Source organism: Sinohyriopsis cumingii, chromosome 8 (assembly GCF_028554795.1).
Source record: "Sinohyriopsis cumingii isolate HCF-2022 chromosome 8, ASM2855479v2, whole genome shotgun sequence".
NCBI classification, from domain to species: domain Eukaryota; kingdom Metazoa; phylum Mollusca; class Bivalvia; order Unionida; family Unionidae; genus Sinohyriopsis; species Sinohyriopsis cumingii.
In genome coordinates this window covers 68,831,905-68,853,924 of record NC_142968.1, presented here as the reverse complement: position 1 = coordinate 68,853,924, position 22,020 = coordinate 68,831,905, and the positions used below count along the sequence as shown (strand labels likewise).

At 33.9% G+C, this 22,020-nt stretch overlaps 1 protein-coding gene across 2 annotated transcripts in view; it reads left to right on the top strand.

The window, feature by feature from the left end:
• LOC149793764 (uncharacterized) overlaps positions 1–22,020 on the top strand; it is a 228,587-nt gene that overhangs the window by 92,046 nt on the left and 114,521 nt on the right. Inside the window, exons 12-13 of one of the 2 annotated variants that reach the window (XM_089967750.1) lie at positions 13,314–13,448; positions 18,510–18,578. In XM_089967750.1, coding sequence (XP_089823876.1) covers positions 13,314–13,448; positions 18,510–18,578 — 204 coding nt within the window. The remainder of the gene's footprint in view (positions 1–13,313; positions 13,449–18,509; positions 18,579–22,020) is intronic. The other variant, XM_089967751.1, reaches the window with a different exon arrangement.

Sequence of the window (22,020 nt, the reverse complement as noted above, 5' to 3'; positions counted from 1 at the left end):
GTGGTTCTGTACATGACATGGTATCTTACTGTACTGTGGTTCTGTACATGACGTGGTTTGTTACTGTATTGTGGTTCTGTACATGACATGGTCATATTGTGGTTCTGTACATGACATGGTCAGCAGTTACGGACCTCAACCACCACCTTGTAACAAGGAAGAGCTGTAAATAAAAGAAATTGTTTAAACACATGTGTAGAATTTTATGCTGTAGAACTCTGCTTCCTTTAAAGATTGGCCCATGTGATTCAGTATTGAAAGTTATTACAAAGTTGTCAATATACAAGCCAATAAAATCATTTTCCAGACACAATGTATTTTAATTTCAGTAATAGCTTTATCTAAACAGTGTCACCTGGAGGGGTCAGTGCAGCTAAGTATAATCATTTGTAGTTTTGTAAATATTCTAAGTAGAAGCATTTAGAATGGAAGTCAGTGCTAATACGTTTTTTATCCTAAATAATACTGACAGTATAAAGATCTATTTAAGCTTGGTAAATAGGCTTTATAAATTCATTTTAAATTTTGAAGAATCATATAGTGCAACTGAGAGGAAAAATATACAGTGGTCTTTGTCAAATTGAAAACCTTGAATTGTGCATTGAAATCAGTACATGCAGTAGTGTTCCCACATAATTACACTGTTTATGGCAATCGTTAAATGCGACCTGTTTGGCGAGGGAACCATATTCTAACGGATGTTCCAATCAGGTGTTTCCTCATTGGTGCATTAAATTGCAAACATAGAGTATTTGATGATCTCAAGTCACATTAAATTGGTTCTCATGAGCCACAACTCAACAGCGAAATTAGTTATGTAGCATTGATGGAGTCAAAATTGGACCAATTAAATGGAAGCAGAATTGGACCAATTAAAGGGCCAAATTGAACCAATTAAATGAGAGCAAAATTGGACAAATTAAGTGAGAGAAAAATTGGGCCAATTGAATGAATCAAGCTTGGACCAATTAAAGGAGAGCAAAATTGGACCAAATAAATGAGAGCGAAATTGGGTCAATTGATTGAGAACAAAAATTGGAATAGTTAAATGAGAGCAGAATTGGACCATTTAAATGAGAGCAAAATTGGACCATTACATCAGAACAAATATGGACCAATTAAATGAGAGCGAAATTGGACCAATTAAAATGAGAGCAAAATTGGACCAATTACATTAGAGGAAATATGGACCAATTAAATGAGAGCCATACTGGACCATTAAATGAGAGCAAAATTGGACCAATTAAATGAAAGCCATAACCATAACTGCTTTATATATGGAGCAGTGGTATACTGAGGGGCAGTATAATAAAGGACCACTATGCAAACTGTCAGTACACTTTCAGTTGTTCCTCACTGTGAGATAGATAGTAGATACATATTTTTCAGTCCTGTACTGTTTTTGTTATTTAAAAGTTTCAGAAACATGAGAATGCTTTGATGTTAATTATTTCCACCACATCAGCAATCTTTAAAAATACTTCATTATAAGGCATGCAGTGTTAATATATGGCAGTATAAATTTCCATGACTCCCATGAATAGTGTTATAATGAGGGTTTACTGTATAAATTACTTAATTATAAGGCAGCCTGATACTGTATTGTGATATATTCCATGACTCTCTTGGATAACATTGTGAGGGAGTACTGTATAAAGCACTGTAGTCATAATCACAAGAATGCATTAAATAGGTTGACATTCTTTGCTTAAATATCGTCAAACATGCTGGAAAGGTAACATTTATCTGGCAATCACCCATCATAAACTGTTTTCTTTTTTTGAAGAGTTTCTCAATTGAATTAATTTTAATTTAAACGTCATTGTATGGTGTTGTGCATTCTTCATAGTTTTCTCACTAGGTCACATTTACCCAATTATAAGGCCTTTTTCTTGTTCAAACATTAACATTAGCTAATTCTAATTAGTCACAGTTATGGTGTAAATATGTACTGGGGCCAACAAGTCTTCATCTGGCATGCAGCAGATAATAAGATAAGGTTCTTTTCATCTTACACAAAATAGATAACACAGTGTGACCACGCTTATTACCTATGTTAAGATCTGGATGATCTAGATAATTTGGAAGATCACAATTTATCATGATAATAACCCTTTGTAACCTGATACATCTATTCATGGCAACTGACTTGGTCCATATGATAATTTGAATAAGAGAACAAACTTGAGCGCTAATGAATAATTTGTGCCATGTGTTTAAGAGATGGTAATGCATTTATTACTCCACTCTGAATAGAACATTCACAATGCCTCCTGTCTGTACAGTTTGTTCATGGAAGCAATTAGGAAGAACTAGACATTATAAGTGATACCACCATATGCAGAGGCATGTGTTAAAGTAATACCGCCTTATATGCTACCTTATATGTTATAGGTGACACCACCTTATACTAAGGTACACATTATAAGTAACACCACCATAAACAAAGGCACGTGTTAAAGTATTACATGTGACAGGATGAAACCATGTGGGATTGGATCTAGAGATGATACTAAACACAAGCATGTGAATGTAATGTTTGCTTGTAATACAAAATAATGACAGCTGGAATCCTGACACCCGGCCTTGCCTGCACCTTACTTAAATTCATCTCTCATTAACCAAACAACTGAAAACTCTACCCTACTCATGTACACCATGTACAGTAACAGATATATAACACAATGGTATCATCAACAGTTATAATTAAAGCATGGATTTTATCAAATCAGAAATGATATCGTTTTTCAGTGGGTACATTTAATGTATGGATTTCATCAACTTTGTCACTCAGGATATATCTAATACATGGATTTCATCAACAGATACAATACCTGGTATACATATCAATCAGTCAACAGATAAGATCAGTGTATGGATTTAAAAATAGATATGATCAGTGTACAGATATAAAAATAGATATTATCATTGTATGGAGTTGAAAATAGATATGATCAGTGTAGAAATTTTAAAAAAATATATCCATGTGTATGGATTTAAAAATAGTTATGATCATTGTATGGATTTAAAAATAGTTATGATCAGTGTATGGATTTAAAATAGTTATGATCAGTGTATGGATTTAAAATAGTTATGGTCAGTGTATGTATTGAACAGTAGATATGATCAGTGTATGGAGTTATTAACAAATGATGTATTGTTGATCAACATATGATGGTTTATTAGATTGTCACATAATACTGTTGCCTTGTGGTAAATTGAGCACAAGTAATCAAATGCTCTGAACAAAAAATTAAGGAATGACATTTTGTGGTCTGCTCCCCTTGGCCTGTTGAAGAATCACTCAGGAACCTCCCTACCATTTTAGAACCTGTCGGTACAAAACCTTTGGTCTCTCATATTGAACCAGCATCGTCACTTTAACCATCATCACTTTTGACCCCAGTATCTGGTTTTGGTTTACACAACTCTACAGAGATTTTCCGATTCCCCAAAATGGCTAAAAATACACTAATTGAGATGTTTAATACTTGAGACACATTTAAACATGAATACAGTGATATTCCTTATGCATGTGTCAACATGTACTAGCCTCATGAAGTCTCTTTTCATAAGAATGTCTGTTTGAGATTATTATTATAATTAAAAACTTTAATATTTTTCAGCATTTAATGAGTAAAACATAATAATTAAATTCCTCTGTAAATTGTCTAACATGAAACAGCCTATATTCTTTCCAGTAGTATGTCATTATATAACAAAGGTCTGACTTTCTAGAAAACTTTAGAAAAACTTACAAAATATTTAGAAACTAATATAGAGTATTTAATAATGCGAAACAATATTGTAAATTAAACCCTCTCATTCTGACCCCACCACCACCATTTGATGAATTGATTACACACACTAATTCTCAACCAACCAAATTGGGTATGTGAGAATGCTTGTCAGTAGCTACACCTGGGTCATTGTTTCTTCCCAGGTTCTTCCTCTATCAAATATACTGGCCTCCATTTAAAGCATTTCAGGTGCTGAAAACCCCCACGAACCAAACCATGCCAAATCTTCTCAAGCTGGGCCAGTATTATCCTGCTTCAGATATCTCCAGTAATTACTAGAACCAGTTCTTCATATTGTTATACCTATATGTTCCCACTGCCCAGTTACATTATGTCAGAGACATGAAGATCTGCAAAACCACAAAAGGATAGAAACTGGAATGGCTACTGGACCACCCATTTTGCTAGCAAATGATGTTTTCTGTTTTGTTTGCTGTAATGGCACTTTTTAATTTACACAGTGGCTTAGTATCATACCAAGGAAATGGGAACTAAGTACATTTCCCTAGGACACTCAGTAGGTATTAAACATGGAACCCATGGAATAGGAGTCCAGCACTGTACCATAAAAGCTGCCATGACTCCATATCAGTGATGAATACAGTACATTGTTTTCCCTGGGGACCAGACTAAACAGATTTTGTATTCACTACATTTGGACAGAGCACATAATCAGGCAGTGTCTTTAATAAAATTTGTTAAAGTTGTGAGGGCTTATCACTGGATGAGAACATAATGTGGGAGGGCTTACCATCAAACATGGGCTTATCACTGGATAAAAAAATAAGGTGGATGGGCTAGTCATCAAACATGATTTTATCACTGGATAAGAACATTAGATAGGAGGGCTTATCATCGTGCATGGGCTTATCACTGGACAAGAAATTTAGAGGGGTATCAGACTTGACAGAATTTGCTTGTCTGGCTATTGGTCAAGTTGTCATATCTGTTACATTTTATACTGATCATTCAGGTTACTGTTTGAGTTCCATACAATTTTTGGACTCCCATTTTGCTGCCTACCGGTAGTTTTAAATTTCATTTATTATTTTCTTCTGTTAAATAATTACATAAAGATCGCTGATGTTCAGCAAATTTGATGTCACATATCATTCACGCCACATCTTATGATCTAACTTGAATTTTATACTTTGATTACCTTCTAAAGTTTCAAGCCAACAGTTAAGGAGGTTATAGTACATATATTTTTAGATGTTTCTTGATTATAGCATGAATGATTTTGGTAAAAGCTGTCAACATTGTCAAAAATATATTAATAACAGGTTCCATTGGTATTAAGCTTTCTTTTCAGTATTAATTTGCCTAAACAGCATTTTTTTAATTTTTTCTCCCACCTTTTTTAATTGCAAGAGGCTGATCATAAGAGTCCTATAAATTAAGATAAGTGCCAAAGAGCTGCTAGAAATATAAAAAAATCAATTACAATTCAATGTTGGTTCAAGCTTCTGTCAGAGACCTAGAGCTGTTGATGGATAACTGTATTACACGGTATCATGGTAGCTCTGCAAGGAATCCAGACAAATTGCTTATAAGAAGGGTTTAGTCCAAATTTGGCTGTTGACATAGGGAAAGTGTTTAATTGGTCTTGGAAAGGGTATAAATTCATGGCTAAAAAAAGATCTAGTTCAAACGAACAGTGCCTTTATCTCAGTGTCATTATAAAATATTTAAACAGGAATGGTACAAGGGGACTTGCAAACAATTTGTTGACACATGTCTAGAGTTGGACTTCATTTTCATTGGAGTTCAATAAATTACGTTGACTTAACTCACTACATTCAGTTGTATATTAATGGATTTAATCTTTGAATAGACTGGTATTGGGTATTCCTGTTTGGGAAAAGTCAGATTGGTTGCTTTTGTCTGAGTTCATATTTACGGTTTGGTAAATTTTCAGTATATAACATTGCAGTAATTGCAGTATATACTGTTATTTGGTTTCATTCTAGTATTAGAGAATTCACAAATTTCTTGTGAGTTATGTTCATTTAAAAAAAAAAGATTGTATGTTACATCTTCCTTGAATTGGAGAATGGGTTTGCACCTTACATTGTCATTTTTTTATCAAAATATTTTTATTGACTTTTTAATTTGACATCTTTAATCATCACAATGTAGCCACTGTTGTGCTGATGTGCTGTTAAATGTAATACATACATGCATTCATACTTACCAGTATATACATACATTAATTCATACTTACCAGTATATTATACATGCATGCATTCATACTTACCAGTATATTATACATACATGCATTCATATTTACCAGTATATTATACATGCATGCATTCATACTTTCCAGTATATACATACATGCATTCATATTTACCAGTATATGCAGACATGCTTATATACATACCTTTCTTTTTAAAATCTTCATTGGAGGGAAAATTAGGTCATGTCTGTTAGGAAAATGTTGGAAAGATATTTGTCAAATATTGCATTTTTCTGTCACTCAGTTGGAAAATGGTAGAAGCTTATTAGATCGAGTCAGATCAATGTACGGTATAAAGAATCTGATGTTATTTCTCTGTTTAACAGATTATGTGAACACACTGGTATTGAAATCAAAGATGGGGGAGATGTGATCAAGAATATAAACCCAGTCAGCTGACTTTTTGATTGACAACAAAACTTTTTGTAGCTTTGATTTTTAAAAATGTTAAATATGTGTGGCTTGTTACCCAGAGGTGTACTTAATTAGACCAAATATGGTGTTATCTAACAGAAGTGCACATATTTAGACCAAATATGGTGTTATCCAACAGAAGTGCACATATTTAGACCAAATATGGTCTGCATTTTGGACACATTGATGTTGAATAGTAACTCATAAAAACAGTGATTACGGTGTGTTGATGAAAGGAAGACTATGTTACATTATGCAACAGTGACTATACATGATGCAGAATGAATTAAAGTGTGCACAGAATAACAAAAGGATACCCAGGAAGAGCTGAAAATAACAATATGGCTGTGCAGCTGGTTCAGTACATGGATTTACGCCATACAATTGATATCAATCCACCATCGTACCAGTATTTAACATATCAGGTAAGGGGAAAAATTACAGTGGCTGTAATAGAGATAAGAATATACAAGAGAAGCTAGTAATAAGTTAAACATTTTGCTTTTCCTAGTCAGTATAAAAAAAATTAAAGCTCACTGCATCTGATATAGTGGTCTGTAATATATTCCACAGCTGTGGACTATGACTGGGAACAAATTAAATTAAAGTCAATTAACTAATTTATTGTCCCCATGTTAAAGCGTTCATGTTTAGCACAAAGATGTTGTGATTATTTATTTGGACCTGTCTGTCTGTCTGTCCTTTACCATGACTCCAACACCAGAACTCTGAAATGGGATATGATAAATCATATCAAACATGTGACTCCCTGGATTGGACCTAGTTGTTTTATGAACTTTGATGGGGTAGTTTGTGAACGCCACAAGAAATCAGCTTTTTATTCCAAACTGAATCTCAGTCATGAAGATGATAATGATGCCTCTGTGAATTCATAAAATGACCTTGTGATTGGCAGACTAATTCATCATGTATTTTGAACATATGGTGCTGTTTTAGTGACTGTTCTCAAATTCTTTTATTTTAAATGTACATGAAAATCTGGAACCTATACTGTTGATTGAATGTGCCATTAAAAAACTGTGTTTATGGCAAAGAAGTATACATGCTTGCAATATTGGATAATTTGCTTAAATTTTTTTTTGTTTTGCATAATTTTTATATGCAATTCAAATTTCTTTATGTGATTTTGTCAATATGTATGCATAAAATATGCAAATTTCTTCATAAAATGTTATGTGCAAATTTATGACAGTCGGATCTAATTGCCATAATCTGAATAGTGAAAATTGGTAAGAGTTGTTTAATTTTGGCTCCATCTCTTGTTTCAAGGGTCAGGTCAGTAGGTAAAAAATACAGAAAAAGTCAGTTACAGTGATATTTGTTTATGTTTTGGATCCAACTTTGCTAGTAAAGTAACAGCAGAAGGACTTTTATTATGAATTTTGGATTATGACCCTATGGTTATGCTTGCTGTCCCCAGCAGGTGGGATGAAGATGTTGGGATTGTATGGACATGGGTAGTAAGGGGATTTACCATGGAAAGTCTGTCTGACAGTTGACTTTACTGGGTTTTTTTTTTAATGGTAACAGTTTACACTTAGTTATGGATGCTAGATGGTGTGATTTCTACAATTTTATTCATGGCTTGTACCATTTATACTAACTTATAAGTTGAGTCTAACCACAAATAACATAGAACCTGATCTGCCATCACATAATGCACTGGCAGATCAGGATCTGTGTTGTTTCTTCTACTGATTACTCCTAACAAAATGCATATAGACCCAGATCTGCCTGAATATTATGCAATGGCAGATATGGGTTTATGCAGTTTGCAGTTGAACTTGATTGATAAGGAAGTATATTTGGTAATCTTATCAGTGGTGCCTTACCAGATTCAAATTTTTGCATTATTTTTGATATTATTTCATTTATGAATTTTAGCGATTTACAATAGAATACAAAGGTTTGTATGGTTCATATTCAGAGTAATTAAATTTAATTATTTAATTTTTACAGTTTGGAATAATTAGGTTTCATCCATGCTGTGGTCATGTTTAAACATACATTGGTGTCTATTCTTGATTGTGATGTGATATATAGGCAGTTTATTTCTTTAATTTAAAAGAGAATTTTATTGTAAAGTCAGATCCTCTGTAGTGGAAATCTTAACTTGACCAATCATTGCAGTCTGTCTGCACAGGCAGAGGTCCTGAGATCACTTATTGATGACCTTTATTTACATTTCTCATTCATATATAGGTAAAATATTTTATGTGAAAAACTATATACACACAAAATATGTAACTTTTATATGCAGGTGAAATACTGTAACTTTTGAATACAGCTGAAATACTGTAAATTTACTAATCTTTGGAAAAGAAGTTCTTAAAACATTTCATTTCTGAGCATGTGTTCTTAATAAAGTTATATCCACTAAGGCAGGTTTTTATGTATCTTTTAATATGTCCTTAATATGGAGATAGCTGCTAAGGCAGGTTTCTGTGTATACTTTATAGTGTCCTCAGTATGGAGATATCTGCTAAAGCAGGTTTCTATATACACTTTATATTGTCCTTAATATGAAGATATCTGCTAAGACAGGTTTCTGTGTATACTTTATATTGTCCTTATTGTGGAAATATCTGCTAAGGCAGGTTTTTATGTATATTTTGATATGTCCTTAATATGGAGATATCTGCTAAGGCAGGTTTCTGTGTATATTTTATGTTGCCTTTAATATGGAGATATCTGCTAAGGCAGGTTTACTTTGTATACTTTATATTGTCCTTAATAAGAAGATATCTGCTAAAGCAGGTTTCTCTCTAGGTTATACCTTTATATAAAGACCATTTGTCCAGGACAACACTTTGCGATCCAGTGGGTGTCTTTTATGGACATGCTTCATTACACTTGAATAGTTATTCACATTTATCTTATTAAGGAAATGTTGTTTTATAAGCCGTTTACCTGAGCACAGTATGGTGTGTATTGATGAATCTCTGTTCAAGAACAAAGCTTTCCAAGGCTCAGTTTGTTTTGCCACAATGCATGGTCTTAAACAAATATGAAATTACTTGGAAGTATAACACTAATTTCATTTTAAAAAAAGAAACAGATCAAAATATTGAACTTTTACATAAAATATTCAAGGTAAAAACATTTTATTGGCTTATAAAGAACTGTATTTGCCTATTGTAAATATTCCAATATAAACCAATATAAATTTGAATTTGTTTTACAAGAGAAAGAAATCAATTGCCTATATATTTATATGTTTCTTAACTATCAAACTAGTTTTACACAGAGGTCTTTGGACTGCTGATTTGAAGAGAACTTTTCTTGGTGACAAATTTATGTCAGTATAGTCTTTAAATTAGTTGTTATTTCCCTCAATGGCTCTTGAAGACAAATAATGCAAAGTTCAGAGGTTATAAGGGAAAAGATTGGGGGAATATATATTATTCTGGAATTGTCTTTGATACCATATGTACTCACTTTTAAGATGAGTCCAACTGCAAACTGCACAGACCTAGATCTGCCATTGGATAATGTGCTGGCAGAGCTGGGTCTGTGCAGTTTGTTAGGAGTAATGACTAGAACAAACAATACAGATCCTGATTTGCAGGTGCATTATGCCTGGGCAGATCAGGATCTTTGTTATTTGCAGTTTGACTCGACTTATAAGCAAGTATATATGATATTCACTTTACAAAAAATAATTTTTTTACAATAGAGGCCATTAATATGGCTCATGATGGAACATTAAAAACCAGCAGTACTTTGGCTTGATTTTATAAATTCCAATTTCCACTATACATGCCTGTGTTTAGTAAAACAAAAATTAGATCACGATTGCCAAGATTATTTTTCTGCCCTAGTTGTAGAATGTAACAGTCTAATATTTCTTTTTGGATAGCTACTGTATGTACTCACTTAAAAGTTGAGTCAACGTGCAAACAACAAAGGTCCTGATCTGCCATAACATAACACGTCTGCAGACCAAAGTATATGTTGTATGTTCTCCTGATTACTCTTAAACTCCACAGGCCCAAATCTGCCGGTGCACCATGCAACAGCAGATCTTGGTCTGTGCAGTGTGCAGCTTGACTCAACTTATAGGCGGGTATAGATGATTCTTTGAGGATGAAATGCAGTGTGCAAGTGGGAATAGGGCTTTTGTTTCAGATTAATGTTTCTGTCCACCTTACTTGCAAGGAAATCTGTTTCAATATATTAGGCTTTTTGCTTTTTATCATCAGATTTTATTAAATCGTATATATTACTAGGCAACCTCCTCCTTAATTATCACATGGACAATATGGTTGGCAGGGAATATAGCATTTTTGTCTGTTCAACTGTCTTTCTTTCTTTCTTTCGCGTTATTGTTTCATTACATCCTCAGGTTCTTGAACCTGTACTCATGATTATTGGCATATGGAACTTGGTCACTTTGACCTACTTTTGTGCTCAATTGATGTGTTTATTTTTAGCCATTTGCTTGTTACATAATAAATTTAACCATTTTGCATCTGGATTTGTTTCCACCCTGCACTGATGAAACTTTGTATGTTGGTGCACGCTAATAATAATAATAATAATAATAAAGACTTTATTTAGAGAAGGTAGCTCAATTAGTTACAGAACTAATCTACCCTGAGGCCTTCTATCTGTTATGTACAATATATACAGTATATACAACATGATGTGAAGAGTCTGGCTTGACACTAAATAATTAAGTAATTTTAACATTCAAAGTATCAAGCCTGGAGCACATGCACAGGCATCAATGAAAACATAAACATATATAAAATAAAATATCATCCTGCATTGAAAAATTCAGCTATGAAATTAATATACTGCAGTAATATTTCTTTCCTCTATATGAGACTGTTCAATGGTCTAGTAGTTAGAGCATCCGCCTCAGATGTGCTAGGTTGTGGGTTCAAACCCCAGCCAAGTCATATCAAAGACATAAAAAGTGGTACTTGCAGCTGCCTAGCTAGGTGCTCAGCATTAAGAAGTTAGTGTTAGTACTGGTCAGCCTGGTGTCAGGATAATGTGACTGGTTGGGACATGATGCTACATGTCTGTGGCATGATGCCCCAGTGATAGACATCACTATAAACTATTACACTGCAGACATCATGTGATATGACTGAAAAAGTTTTAAAACTACATTAACAATCCAAATCACACACGCACACACACTTTCATCTATATGAGAATGCTCCGGTGGCCTAGTGGTTAGAGCATCCGCCTCGGATACAGGAGGTCGTGGGTTTGATCCCCAGCCAGGTTATACCAAAGACTTGAAAAATGGAACTAACAGCTGTCTCCCTTGGCGCACAGCATTAAGAGGTTATTAAAACTGGTGTTAGGATAATGTGCCTGGGTGGGACATCATGCCACATGTCTGCCGCATGATGCCCCAGTGCTAGACATCACTATAAACTGTTACACTGCAGATTTCGTAGTAATATGACTGAAAAATTGTTAAAGCTGTGTTAAAAATTATGTCAGATTCACAAGTAGGTTACAAGTCCTTGTCCTGTCCAGACCAACCAGGGTTTGCTGTTGTGACATGTCTGCATGCAAGTTACTTAAATCTCATTGTGGGGCCCCGAGTGGCCGAGTGGTTTCTCCATTACGGATCACTGCCATCTCACCTCTGTCTGCGTGGGTTTGAGTCTCAGATTCGGCTAATGTGGGTATGTGAGAAAGCTTGCCAGTAGCTTCTCATGGGTCGGTGGTTCTTTCCGGGGTTTTCCCGGGTTCTTCCTCCATCATTAATACTGGCCGCCATGTATAGCCTGTCATGTGCTGAAAATGGCTTTAAACCCTACAACAACAACAACAACATAACTCTCATTGTCTCAGCTTGAGTCTTTCATACCAGTGTATACTGTGTCACCGTACTTCAGATATACTTCCAGGAGTGTCTCAGGTTGAGTCTTTCATACCAGTGTATATGGTGTCACCATACTTCAGATATACTTCCAGGAGCAGTAGTAGCTCAGCTGGTAGAGCATCAGACTCATAATTCTAGGATTACAGGTTCAATACCCACCCAAGCCAGCTTGGGTCAACTGCCATGGTGTGTCAGGGAAAGGCTCATTGCTCCTCTTTCCTATGCATGATGTGGTGACTATTGTTTTACAAGTGCCATTATAAGCCACACAAAAATCAAATGTGCTTCCAGAGGATTCATATTTAAACAGATATTTTTACGATACCCTTTCCTAAATTTTGAGTCACTCCAGTTGGCCGACACTCTTGTCTAAATTGAGTACTATTGAATGTATTATTTTCCTTAACAATTTTTATTGAACAGGCAAATACATCTAGCCAGAAAAACAAATTAATTTGGAATTCTTACAAGAACTTATCACAAATTTTGGAAACCAAGTAATTTTATTTTTTAAAATACCAAACTCATTATTGCCAACCTTATTTTTGGAAAGTAAATTTTCATTTTTTGACAAAGATTCATAGACTTTCCAGATGTAGATGAATATTTTCTTTGTTAAAACTCATTTTACACTAAAACCTGTCTTGTGAGACGAATGCTACGAAAGGACACCTGTCTTGAGAGACCAGGTTCTCCATGCACAGATTTATTGATTATATAGTGTTATGACCTGTCATGAGAGACCACCTGTCTTAAGAGACCATTATTTTTGGCAGAAGGAGGAGTGATCTTTCAAGGCAGGTTTTACTGTATTTGGAAAACATTATTTCAGTGTATAGAGTGACAGATTTCATTGCAAGATTTGGTGTATGTTTCTTTAATTTACAGAGTTGTGCTATAATTCTGCTGAAAATACTTGTAATGTATTTTTGGCTTACTTTTGACATTTTTATGTTTATCAATGTTTAACTGATTTTTCACTCAACAGGAGGAACTTGAGAAAGCACTAGAAAAACTAGCTACAGCCGAGCATAATGCTCAGGCTGCGGCAGATGAAGTCGATCAGCTGCGACGCACACTGATCGAACTACAGCTACGAGAGACACCTGATCATGTTTCATCTGTAGGTGGTGGTGTTTGATGAGTAACAAACTAACTGCATGCATGCATTAACTAATTACTGTTAATGACTACTGGATACATGTTCATTTTTCTGTTGCTTGACTACCTGGTTTGAGAAATGTTTTATTATAAATTTATGTATGATAAGATTATATAAATACAGGTATGTAGTGACCATTTCAGGCTGGCTTTTATTATGTATTAGGGCTTTGTGTGACTGCAGATGTTGCAATTTGATACTTTTCTGAAGTTGTAATTTGATATTATCTTAATATCTACCTTAATATACTTATCATAATGAACTTTATGAGATTGGCATCAAAAATGTATTGCTGTCTTGGCACCTTAACTGCACTTGATTCACTTAATCTATAGTACAAAAAGAATATGACAAAACTTAAATATAAATTATATATTATCAGAAAAAAATTAAAAATTAAAAGATCAGTTTTCACATCTTAAATGTTGAATTAGAAATATAAAAAAATCTGCAATAAAGCACCATAAGTTCTGATGTTGTATTATGCAGTTCACAAATAGTCATGTAAATACAATTTGTATCATGCATTTCACAAATAATCATGTAAATACAATTTGTATCATGCATATCACAAATATTTGGATGCAATTTGTATCATGCATATCACAAATATTTGGATACAATTTGTATCATCCATACCTTAAATAGTCACATGGATACAATAGTAATGTGGATACAATGTATCATCATAAAAATATAGATATTCCTGGTAAATACTTCTGCCAAAATTTTATGGCTTTTTCATCTTTTGCATGCAGTACAGTGTATCTAGAAAACTTTCAGGTGCACAGGAACCATTAACAGTATCCTACTGCAGGCTCGCTTTCTCACTGAATACCAGTACAAGTTATAGCTAACTTTTTTTTGATTATTAAATGGATGTTTTCTGAACCATTTGTTCTTCAGTGTTTTGATAAACAGATCTTCAAAACAACTTTGTGTAGATATTAATAGTATTGTTTGGTGAAGGTTAGTTATCAGAGGATTAGTTATCAGATTTAAGTTGCGTATACTTGAATTGGTATTTTGTATTACAGCCAGATTTGTCCATGCTTGTATTTACAGATCTTACTAATATTTAAATGGTGCTAACTCATATACCATTTTTATGCTCCCCCTCCCCAATTACCACTACAACGACCACTATTTATAGAAGGGGCATAAAGTGTGATACATGTACTTATTTCCCCTTACATCCCATACTGTTGTGTCACATCTGTCACAAATTAAATCTCCTCTCACTAACTTTTAAAGGACTTTTAACAGATTGAATAAGATTTGGCATGAGACTGTGTATGAAGAATACTTGAGTCATCTTCGGTTTTCACCATTTGCTGGCAAGATTAATTAGAGTTATAGCCCCTGATTGAGTTAGGACTCGTTCGCTGAAGAACTTTATGTACTGAAATTAAATTTGGTATGAGGCCTTTAATTTAAGAAGGCTTGCATCAAGTTCAGTTTTCATCATTTTTCTGTAAATTTTAATGGACTTATGACCTATCTTTGACTTAGACCTTGGCATTTTAGCTTTGTTGGGGAAGACTTTCATGGATTTAGATGAAAATTAGCATGAGGTTTTATATGTGGAAGAATTAGATAAAGTTATTTTTACCATTTTCCAGCTTCATGGAGTTAAGGCTCCCTGTTTGACTTAGGACTTTGCTGTTTAATTCCCATTAAGTACCTTTTTGATGGGCTTCATTGATTGAAACTAAATTTGATATAAGGCATACCAAGGTCAAGTAACGTCTTGGATTTGATTGATTTCTAGCAAACTTAAATGGAGTTATAGCTCTTGTGTGATTCAGAACTTTTGATCTCTAATGGCATCATACTATAACTGGGGCATCTAAGGATTATGGATAAATAATAACAATGCAGCCTTGTTGTAGTATTCATAGGATTCTCATTGGGGGTAGGGTGGGGAATAAGAAGGGGACTAAAACTATTTTTTAAAAACACACACAAAATTTGTGAGTTAGACCTAGTCCTTTCATCAAGTTTAAGAACAAAATTTCAAATATTTTAAGAAAATCCTCTGACATGAATAGCTTTATTTTCATTTTGCTGTTAGGCCTGGAGCCATCCTTGACAGTTCTTGTTTACCATCCACAACTCAGGAGTTTTGATAGCGGGTAGATAGGTTGCTCATTTTGTTCCTTTGCCCATCATAGTGAAAAATAATTTTTAACATTCAGTACAAATGATAATGTACAAATTAAAGATTTCTAGAATCATCGGGAAAATGCAGCAGTATTTTTTATGAGTCAACCGGAGGACATCGAACAAATAATTTTTTTTATTTTTTGAAAGCATAAAATGAGGAGGGAAAAGAATGTATTTTACACAGCAGTGGCAAAAACTTGACTGGTTATCAGCATTGAGGATTTTCTTGTATATAGGGTACCATATATACTCACTTTTAAATCAAGTCAGACTGTAAACAAGAAAGATCCTGATCTGCTGTAGCATACTGATATGCCTTCAGATCGGGGTCTGTGTTGTCTGTTTTACTGACTACTGATTACTCTTAACTCCTAACAAACTGCACATACCCAGATCAGCTGGTGCATTATACAATGTCAGGTCTGGGTCTGTACAGTTTGCATTTGGAATCATCTTACAAGCGAGTATATATGGTAATTTTATACATTGCTGTTGACTTTATATTCTAAATGATCACAGCTTTGAAGTAAATTAATAATATATATGCTTTATTTTAACAGTATCTAATACACTGCAATCTTGACTCTATCATAGATTAACATAGTTTTAGAATATTTCTTCCATCAATAATTCTTAAAACATTAAATTTAGATATTGAAACACAATTATATGAAAAGAAATTTAGAATATATTATTGAAATGTACAGTAGTTTGGCTGTAAAACAGTACTGGGTAGATTGCTCCAAAACGTTTAGGTTCTTTTCTCAGATCAGCAGTGTAGAATGTGACCAATGTACCCTCCCATAATGTTCTAAAGGGGGGGGGGCTAATTGAGATAGTAGCTGCAGTGGCACAATGGTTTTCGTCCTGAACTCACAAAAGAATTGTTGGGGGATGGAATCGTACCAATTGGATCATCCTGGGTCAACTACCATTGTGTTCCCTTTGACCTTGGCACTAAATAACCTACTTGTAATGGTACAAAACGCCAAACGAGATCATCTTTTTAAAATGGTAGATTTTTTATATTGGGGGAAAAAAGTTAGGCTGAATACATTTATTTCATGTTTATAGAAATAGATTCTTTACAACCTTATATTCATCTCTTGTCTATTTTTATGTAGCATTGCTAGTTACATAGATGTATGATTTTGGTATGAAGATGGCTATGGCCGCTTCTTAAGGATAGGTTTGATCATGTTAAGACCATTCATTTTTTAGCTTCAGTATACATTTCAGGAAAGAAAAAAGAATCATAAAATTTAGATGTATGCAGAAATATTGTAGGATTAAATAAGTAAAATCAGTTAAGATTAATATTTTTTTCTTGCATATATTAAAAATCATTTTATTTCAAAATTAAATAAACTTACAAGGAAATATATACTAAATGCACATTTCTTGATCTTTTGTATGTCTCTTGTGGTTGAAGCAGCTGGTAAAACTTGCTGCTTGAAAAATCATGATTTTCTTTGAAATTAATATCATATATATAATATACTCAATTAAAAGTTGAATCCAGCTGAAAATTGCATTGCAGCTTGTTAGGATTAATTAATTAGTATGACAAAACAGTGTAGACCCAGTGATATGCTGGTGCATTATTTGATGGCAGATCAGAGTCTGTGTTGTTTGTGTTTTATAATAGAGTATATATGGTACTTTGCTACTTTTTTTATCACAAAAATGGGTTTTGTCTTGTATTATTCTATGTGACTATACTGAAAGGGACTTTGTAATTTGAAAGTGGAAAACTCCCAGCATATATAAAGGGAGACAATTCCTTATGTGCATGCTAATGATGGATATTGTGTATTTTGAATCTGAATCACAAAACATTTGCTAAATGTAATAATATTGCTGTGCACAGTGTGGGAACTGTATTGAATACTGTAGTTTTTTTCTTTCTTCATTCTATTCCAGTATTCCCAAATGTCAGTTAAACATCACCCAGAAGCACACATAATTTGCTCATCAAAACAAAAGTAACACTCAGCTATTAAAAACTTAATTATGAATATATGCTTAAGATTTTTTCTTTTGAAATTTAATTAATTTTGCAAAAAGCGATTTATAATCCAGAATTAAAGCATGTGAATACTGGAAAGTATTGACTAAAGTGTAAGCATCTGTAGGATTTTCGGCCTTTTAAATGAATGTGCACAAATGTATTTACATGTATTTACTGCTTTTAATTACAGCAATTAATTATTTTCATTGTCATTGCTTTCCCTACTAAACTTAAAAATGCCTGTCCAAAGAATTATTAATTTTTGATCAAACTTTTTTGCAGCTACCATATATACTCACATGTAAATGGGATCCAAAAGTGAACTACACAGACCCAGATCCACCATCGCATAATGCACCAGCAGATCTGGGTTTGTCCAGTTTGTTCAGAGACCTGCTGGTGCTTTATGTGATGGCAGATTAAGGTCTATGCTTTGTTGCAGCTGGACCTGCTTTGTAAGTGAATATAAATGGCACTTAGTTTTGGCAAGATTGGTTCACTTAGTTTTGGCAAGATTGGTTCACTTAGTTTTGGCAAGATTGGTTCACTTAGCAAAAATAATTCAACAACCCTTTCCGTTTACTTGAATCATGAAAATTATACAGGCCTTTTTTGAAAATCTTGCTTCATACAAAATAAACAGGAATAAATTTAAAGTCATTTAGTTTTCCATTTGTTTAATAAATAATATTTGCATATGTTGCATTGATGTGCATAGAAAATAAATATCTCATGAAACAGCAATTAATAAGATACCTTTGAAATCGTAATCTGATCTTTTGTAATCTATCATTTCTAATTATGACATATTTGCATGTACACCCTCACACATTTGTTGTTTGCAGGAAAAATCAGCTGAAGACCAGTCCACTAAAGAAGATACAGAAGGAGAATTGCAGCCACTTTCAAGAGGGGTAAGTTACTTGATTATCATGTCTTAATGAACACAGCATTTTTTGTATGATAATGAAAGATGCAAGATGTTCCAAATTAATGTGGTCTAATACAACATTTTGTAAAAGTAAGGTATAAGCATTTCTCCAGGAAATGTGCTGGTGATCTTGTTAGACTCAGGACCACCAGATGATAGATGCATAAATAAATGAAGCTCTCGTTTGTTAGCTTACCTGCATGATGCAGCTCCACCTTTATATCTGCATCATCAGTATACCAAAATTAGGTTACTGCGACCTGCAATTCATACTACAGTAATCATGTGCACTGTATTTATTATAGGTCATTTTTTAGAAGAATTGTTTAATGTACAGTCGTGCAGCTGGATATGTGCATGCATTCTTGGTATTCATACACCCTCGTACATAAAGTAGGTTACTGTGCTGTACTTTTAATGAATTATTCTTTAAGAACACCTCTTTTGTGACGATGTTTCTTGTTCAGTTGTAAAACTTGATAAGTGCCTGCTTTCTTTATCATAATACACTGCAAGTACATGTCTCTGTGACATACTTTTATTGCTTCATTGCGAGTGTATGTCTTTTATATTTGAGTGAGTGAGATTTTCTAACACTGTTGATGTTAGTCATGAAAGTGATTATGTTCATATATTCTGAGTAGTAATGTATCACCATCGTCATCATCTCCCAACAAAATGATTACCCATGACCTTCAGTTACCATTGGTACAACTTTATCCTTTCTGTGTGTGCATGAACATGAATAAATATGAACCTATTTTTCTGAATGAATATGCACCGGTTATCAGACATGTCAACATCTTCACTTCTTACTGAAGAATTCAGGATTGAAGCAAGGATGTATTGTACAATGTTACTGATACATAAACTCTACCTTGCCAATGGCTTAAACTCATGTTAAGGAAACAAGATATCCAGGATTTTATTCCATGAAGCTTAAAATTATTAGATCACAAAATGGTTTCTGTGACCTTTTGTCCTTACTTAAGGGATGAGAAATTTGTTTACACTTTAATAAGGAATTTCTCTTACTCAGACACAGTCTCGTAAGAAAAGTTTAACATGTGGAGAAGTCATTTGATCATAAGAGATAATATTTTTCGAAATTCAGAGTTCTTTAATAGTTGTTTACTTTGTAATTATAAGTAGTGAGATCTGAGAACATTTGTTGGGGAAGTTGATGGTATTCTTCATCATTTTGATCCAATCTTTACGGCTTTCATTATTTTTGCCAATGTAGCATTTGTAGATATTAGAAATGGGACAGACACCTCTATTCCATAGAAATTATTTTTTTATGCATTTAATAAATTTGTGAAAATATGCACAAGAACTAGACTCACCATGCATCAAGTGTCAATTCCAGTAAATAATCTAGCCAATAAATTATTTATTATGTTATGTTTACTTATTGCTTGCTAACAGAAGGATTGGCCACATGCTCGGTATCATGGTCAGGTATGTATTGACAAATGAGCAATCACTATTCTCTGTTAAACCTTTATGTTCTGTTTGACACATTGTTTCGTTTTTACTCAATTTCCAAATCTAGTACCAACCATAAACAGTGTTCCGTATTTACTCATTCAAAACTAGTACCAATCTTGAACAGTATTCCATATTTACTCATCCAAAACTAGTACCAACCTTGAACAGTGTTCCATATTTACTCATCCAAAACTAATTTTCCAACCTTGAACAGTGTTCCATATTTACTCATCCAAAACTCTCAGATGCGGGAGGTCATGGGTTCGATCCCTGGTCAAGTCATACCAATGACTTACAAAATGGTACTAACAGCTGCCTCGCTTGCCGCTCAACATTAAGATGTTAGTGTTAGGACTGGTCGGCCTGGTGTCAAGATAATGTGATTGGGTGGGACATCAATGTACTACATGTCTGCAGCATGAGACCCCAGTGCTTAGAGATCACTATAAACTGTCACAATGCAAACATCGTAGCCATATGACTGAATTTTTTATAAAAAATCCAAATCACACACACACACATACACACACACACACATTCATCCAAAACTAGTACCAATCTTGAACAGTGTTCCATATTTACTCATCCAAAACTGGCACCAACCATGAACAGTGTTCCATATTTACTCATCCAAAACACATACCAGCCATGAACAGTGTGCCATATTTACTCATCCAAAACTAGTATCAACCATGAACAGTGTGCCATATTTACTCATCCAAAACTAGTACCAATCTTGAACAGTAATCCATACTGACTCATCCAAAACTAGTACCAATTTTGAACAGTGTTCCATATTACTCATCCAAAACTGGTACCAACCATGAACAGTGTTCCATATTTACTCATCCCAAACTAGTACCAGTCTTGAACAGTGTTCCATATTTATTCATCCAAAACCCATACCAGCCATGAACAGTGTTAAACACATGATAACTCCCAAACCAAAATCAGGGAATATATATGAATACTTAGGCAGAAAAATCTGGAATTTGTATCTCTTCATTGGTCTTAATAGTGGGCAAAAAAGATCTTTCCTTGATAATGTTTCAAGCAAAAAGAGTGATTTTTTTTTATATCAGTTTGAGTATGCACTCTCAAATCAGATATATCAGTTTAAGTTTGCACTGTCAGATATATCGAGTATTGACCATCAAATATATTAGTTTGAGCATGCACTTTCAGCTATATCAGATCAAGTATGCAAAGTCAGATGTATCATTTCAAGTATGCACTGTCAGATGTATCATTTCAAGTATACACTGTCAGATGTATCATTTCAAGTATGCACTTTCAGCTATATCAGATCAAGTATGCAAAGTCAGATGTATCATTTCAAGTATGCACTGTCAGATGTATCATTTCAAGTATACACTGTCAGATGTATCATTTCAAGTATGCACTTTCAGCTATATCAGATCAAGTATGCAAAGTCAGATGTATCATTTCAAGTATGCACTGTCAGATGTATCATTTCAAGTATACACTGTCAGATGTATCATTTCAAGTATACACTGTCATGTATCATTTCAAGTATGCACTGTCAGATGTATCATTTCAAGTATGCACTGTCAGATGTATCATTTCAAGTATGCACTGTCAGATGTATAATTTCAAGTATGCACTGTCAGATGTATCATTTCAAGTATGCACTGTCAGATGTATCATTTCAAGTATGCACTGTCAGATGTATCATTTCAAGTATGCACTGTCAGATGTATCATTTCAAGTATACACTGTCATGTATCATTTCAAGTATGCACTGTCAGATGTATCATTTCAAGTACGCACTGTCAGATGTATCATTTCAAGTATGCACTGTCAGATGTATCATTTCAAGTATGCACTGTCAGATGTATCATTTCAAGTATACACTGTCATATATCAGTTCAAGTATGTGCAGTCACATAAACTTATTAGGGTCGTTAATGCAC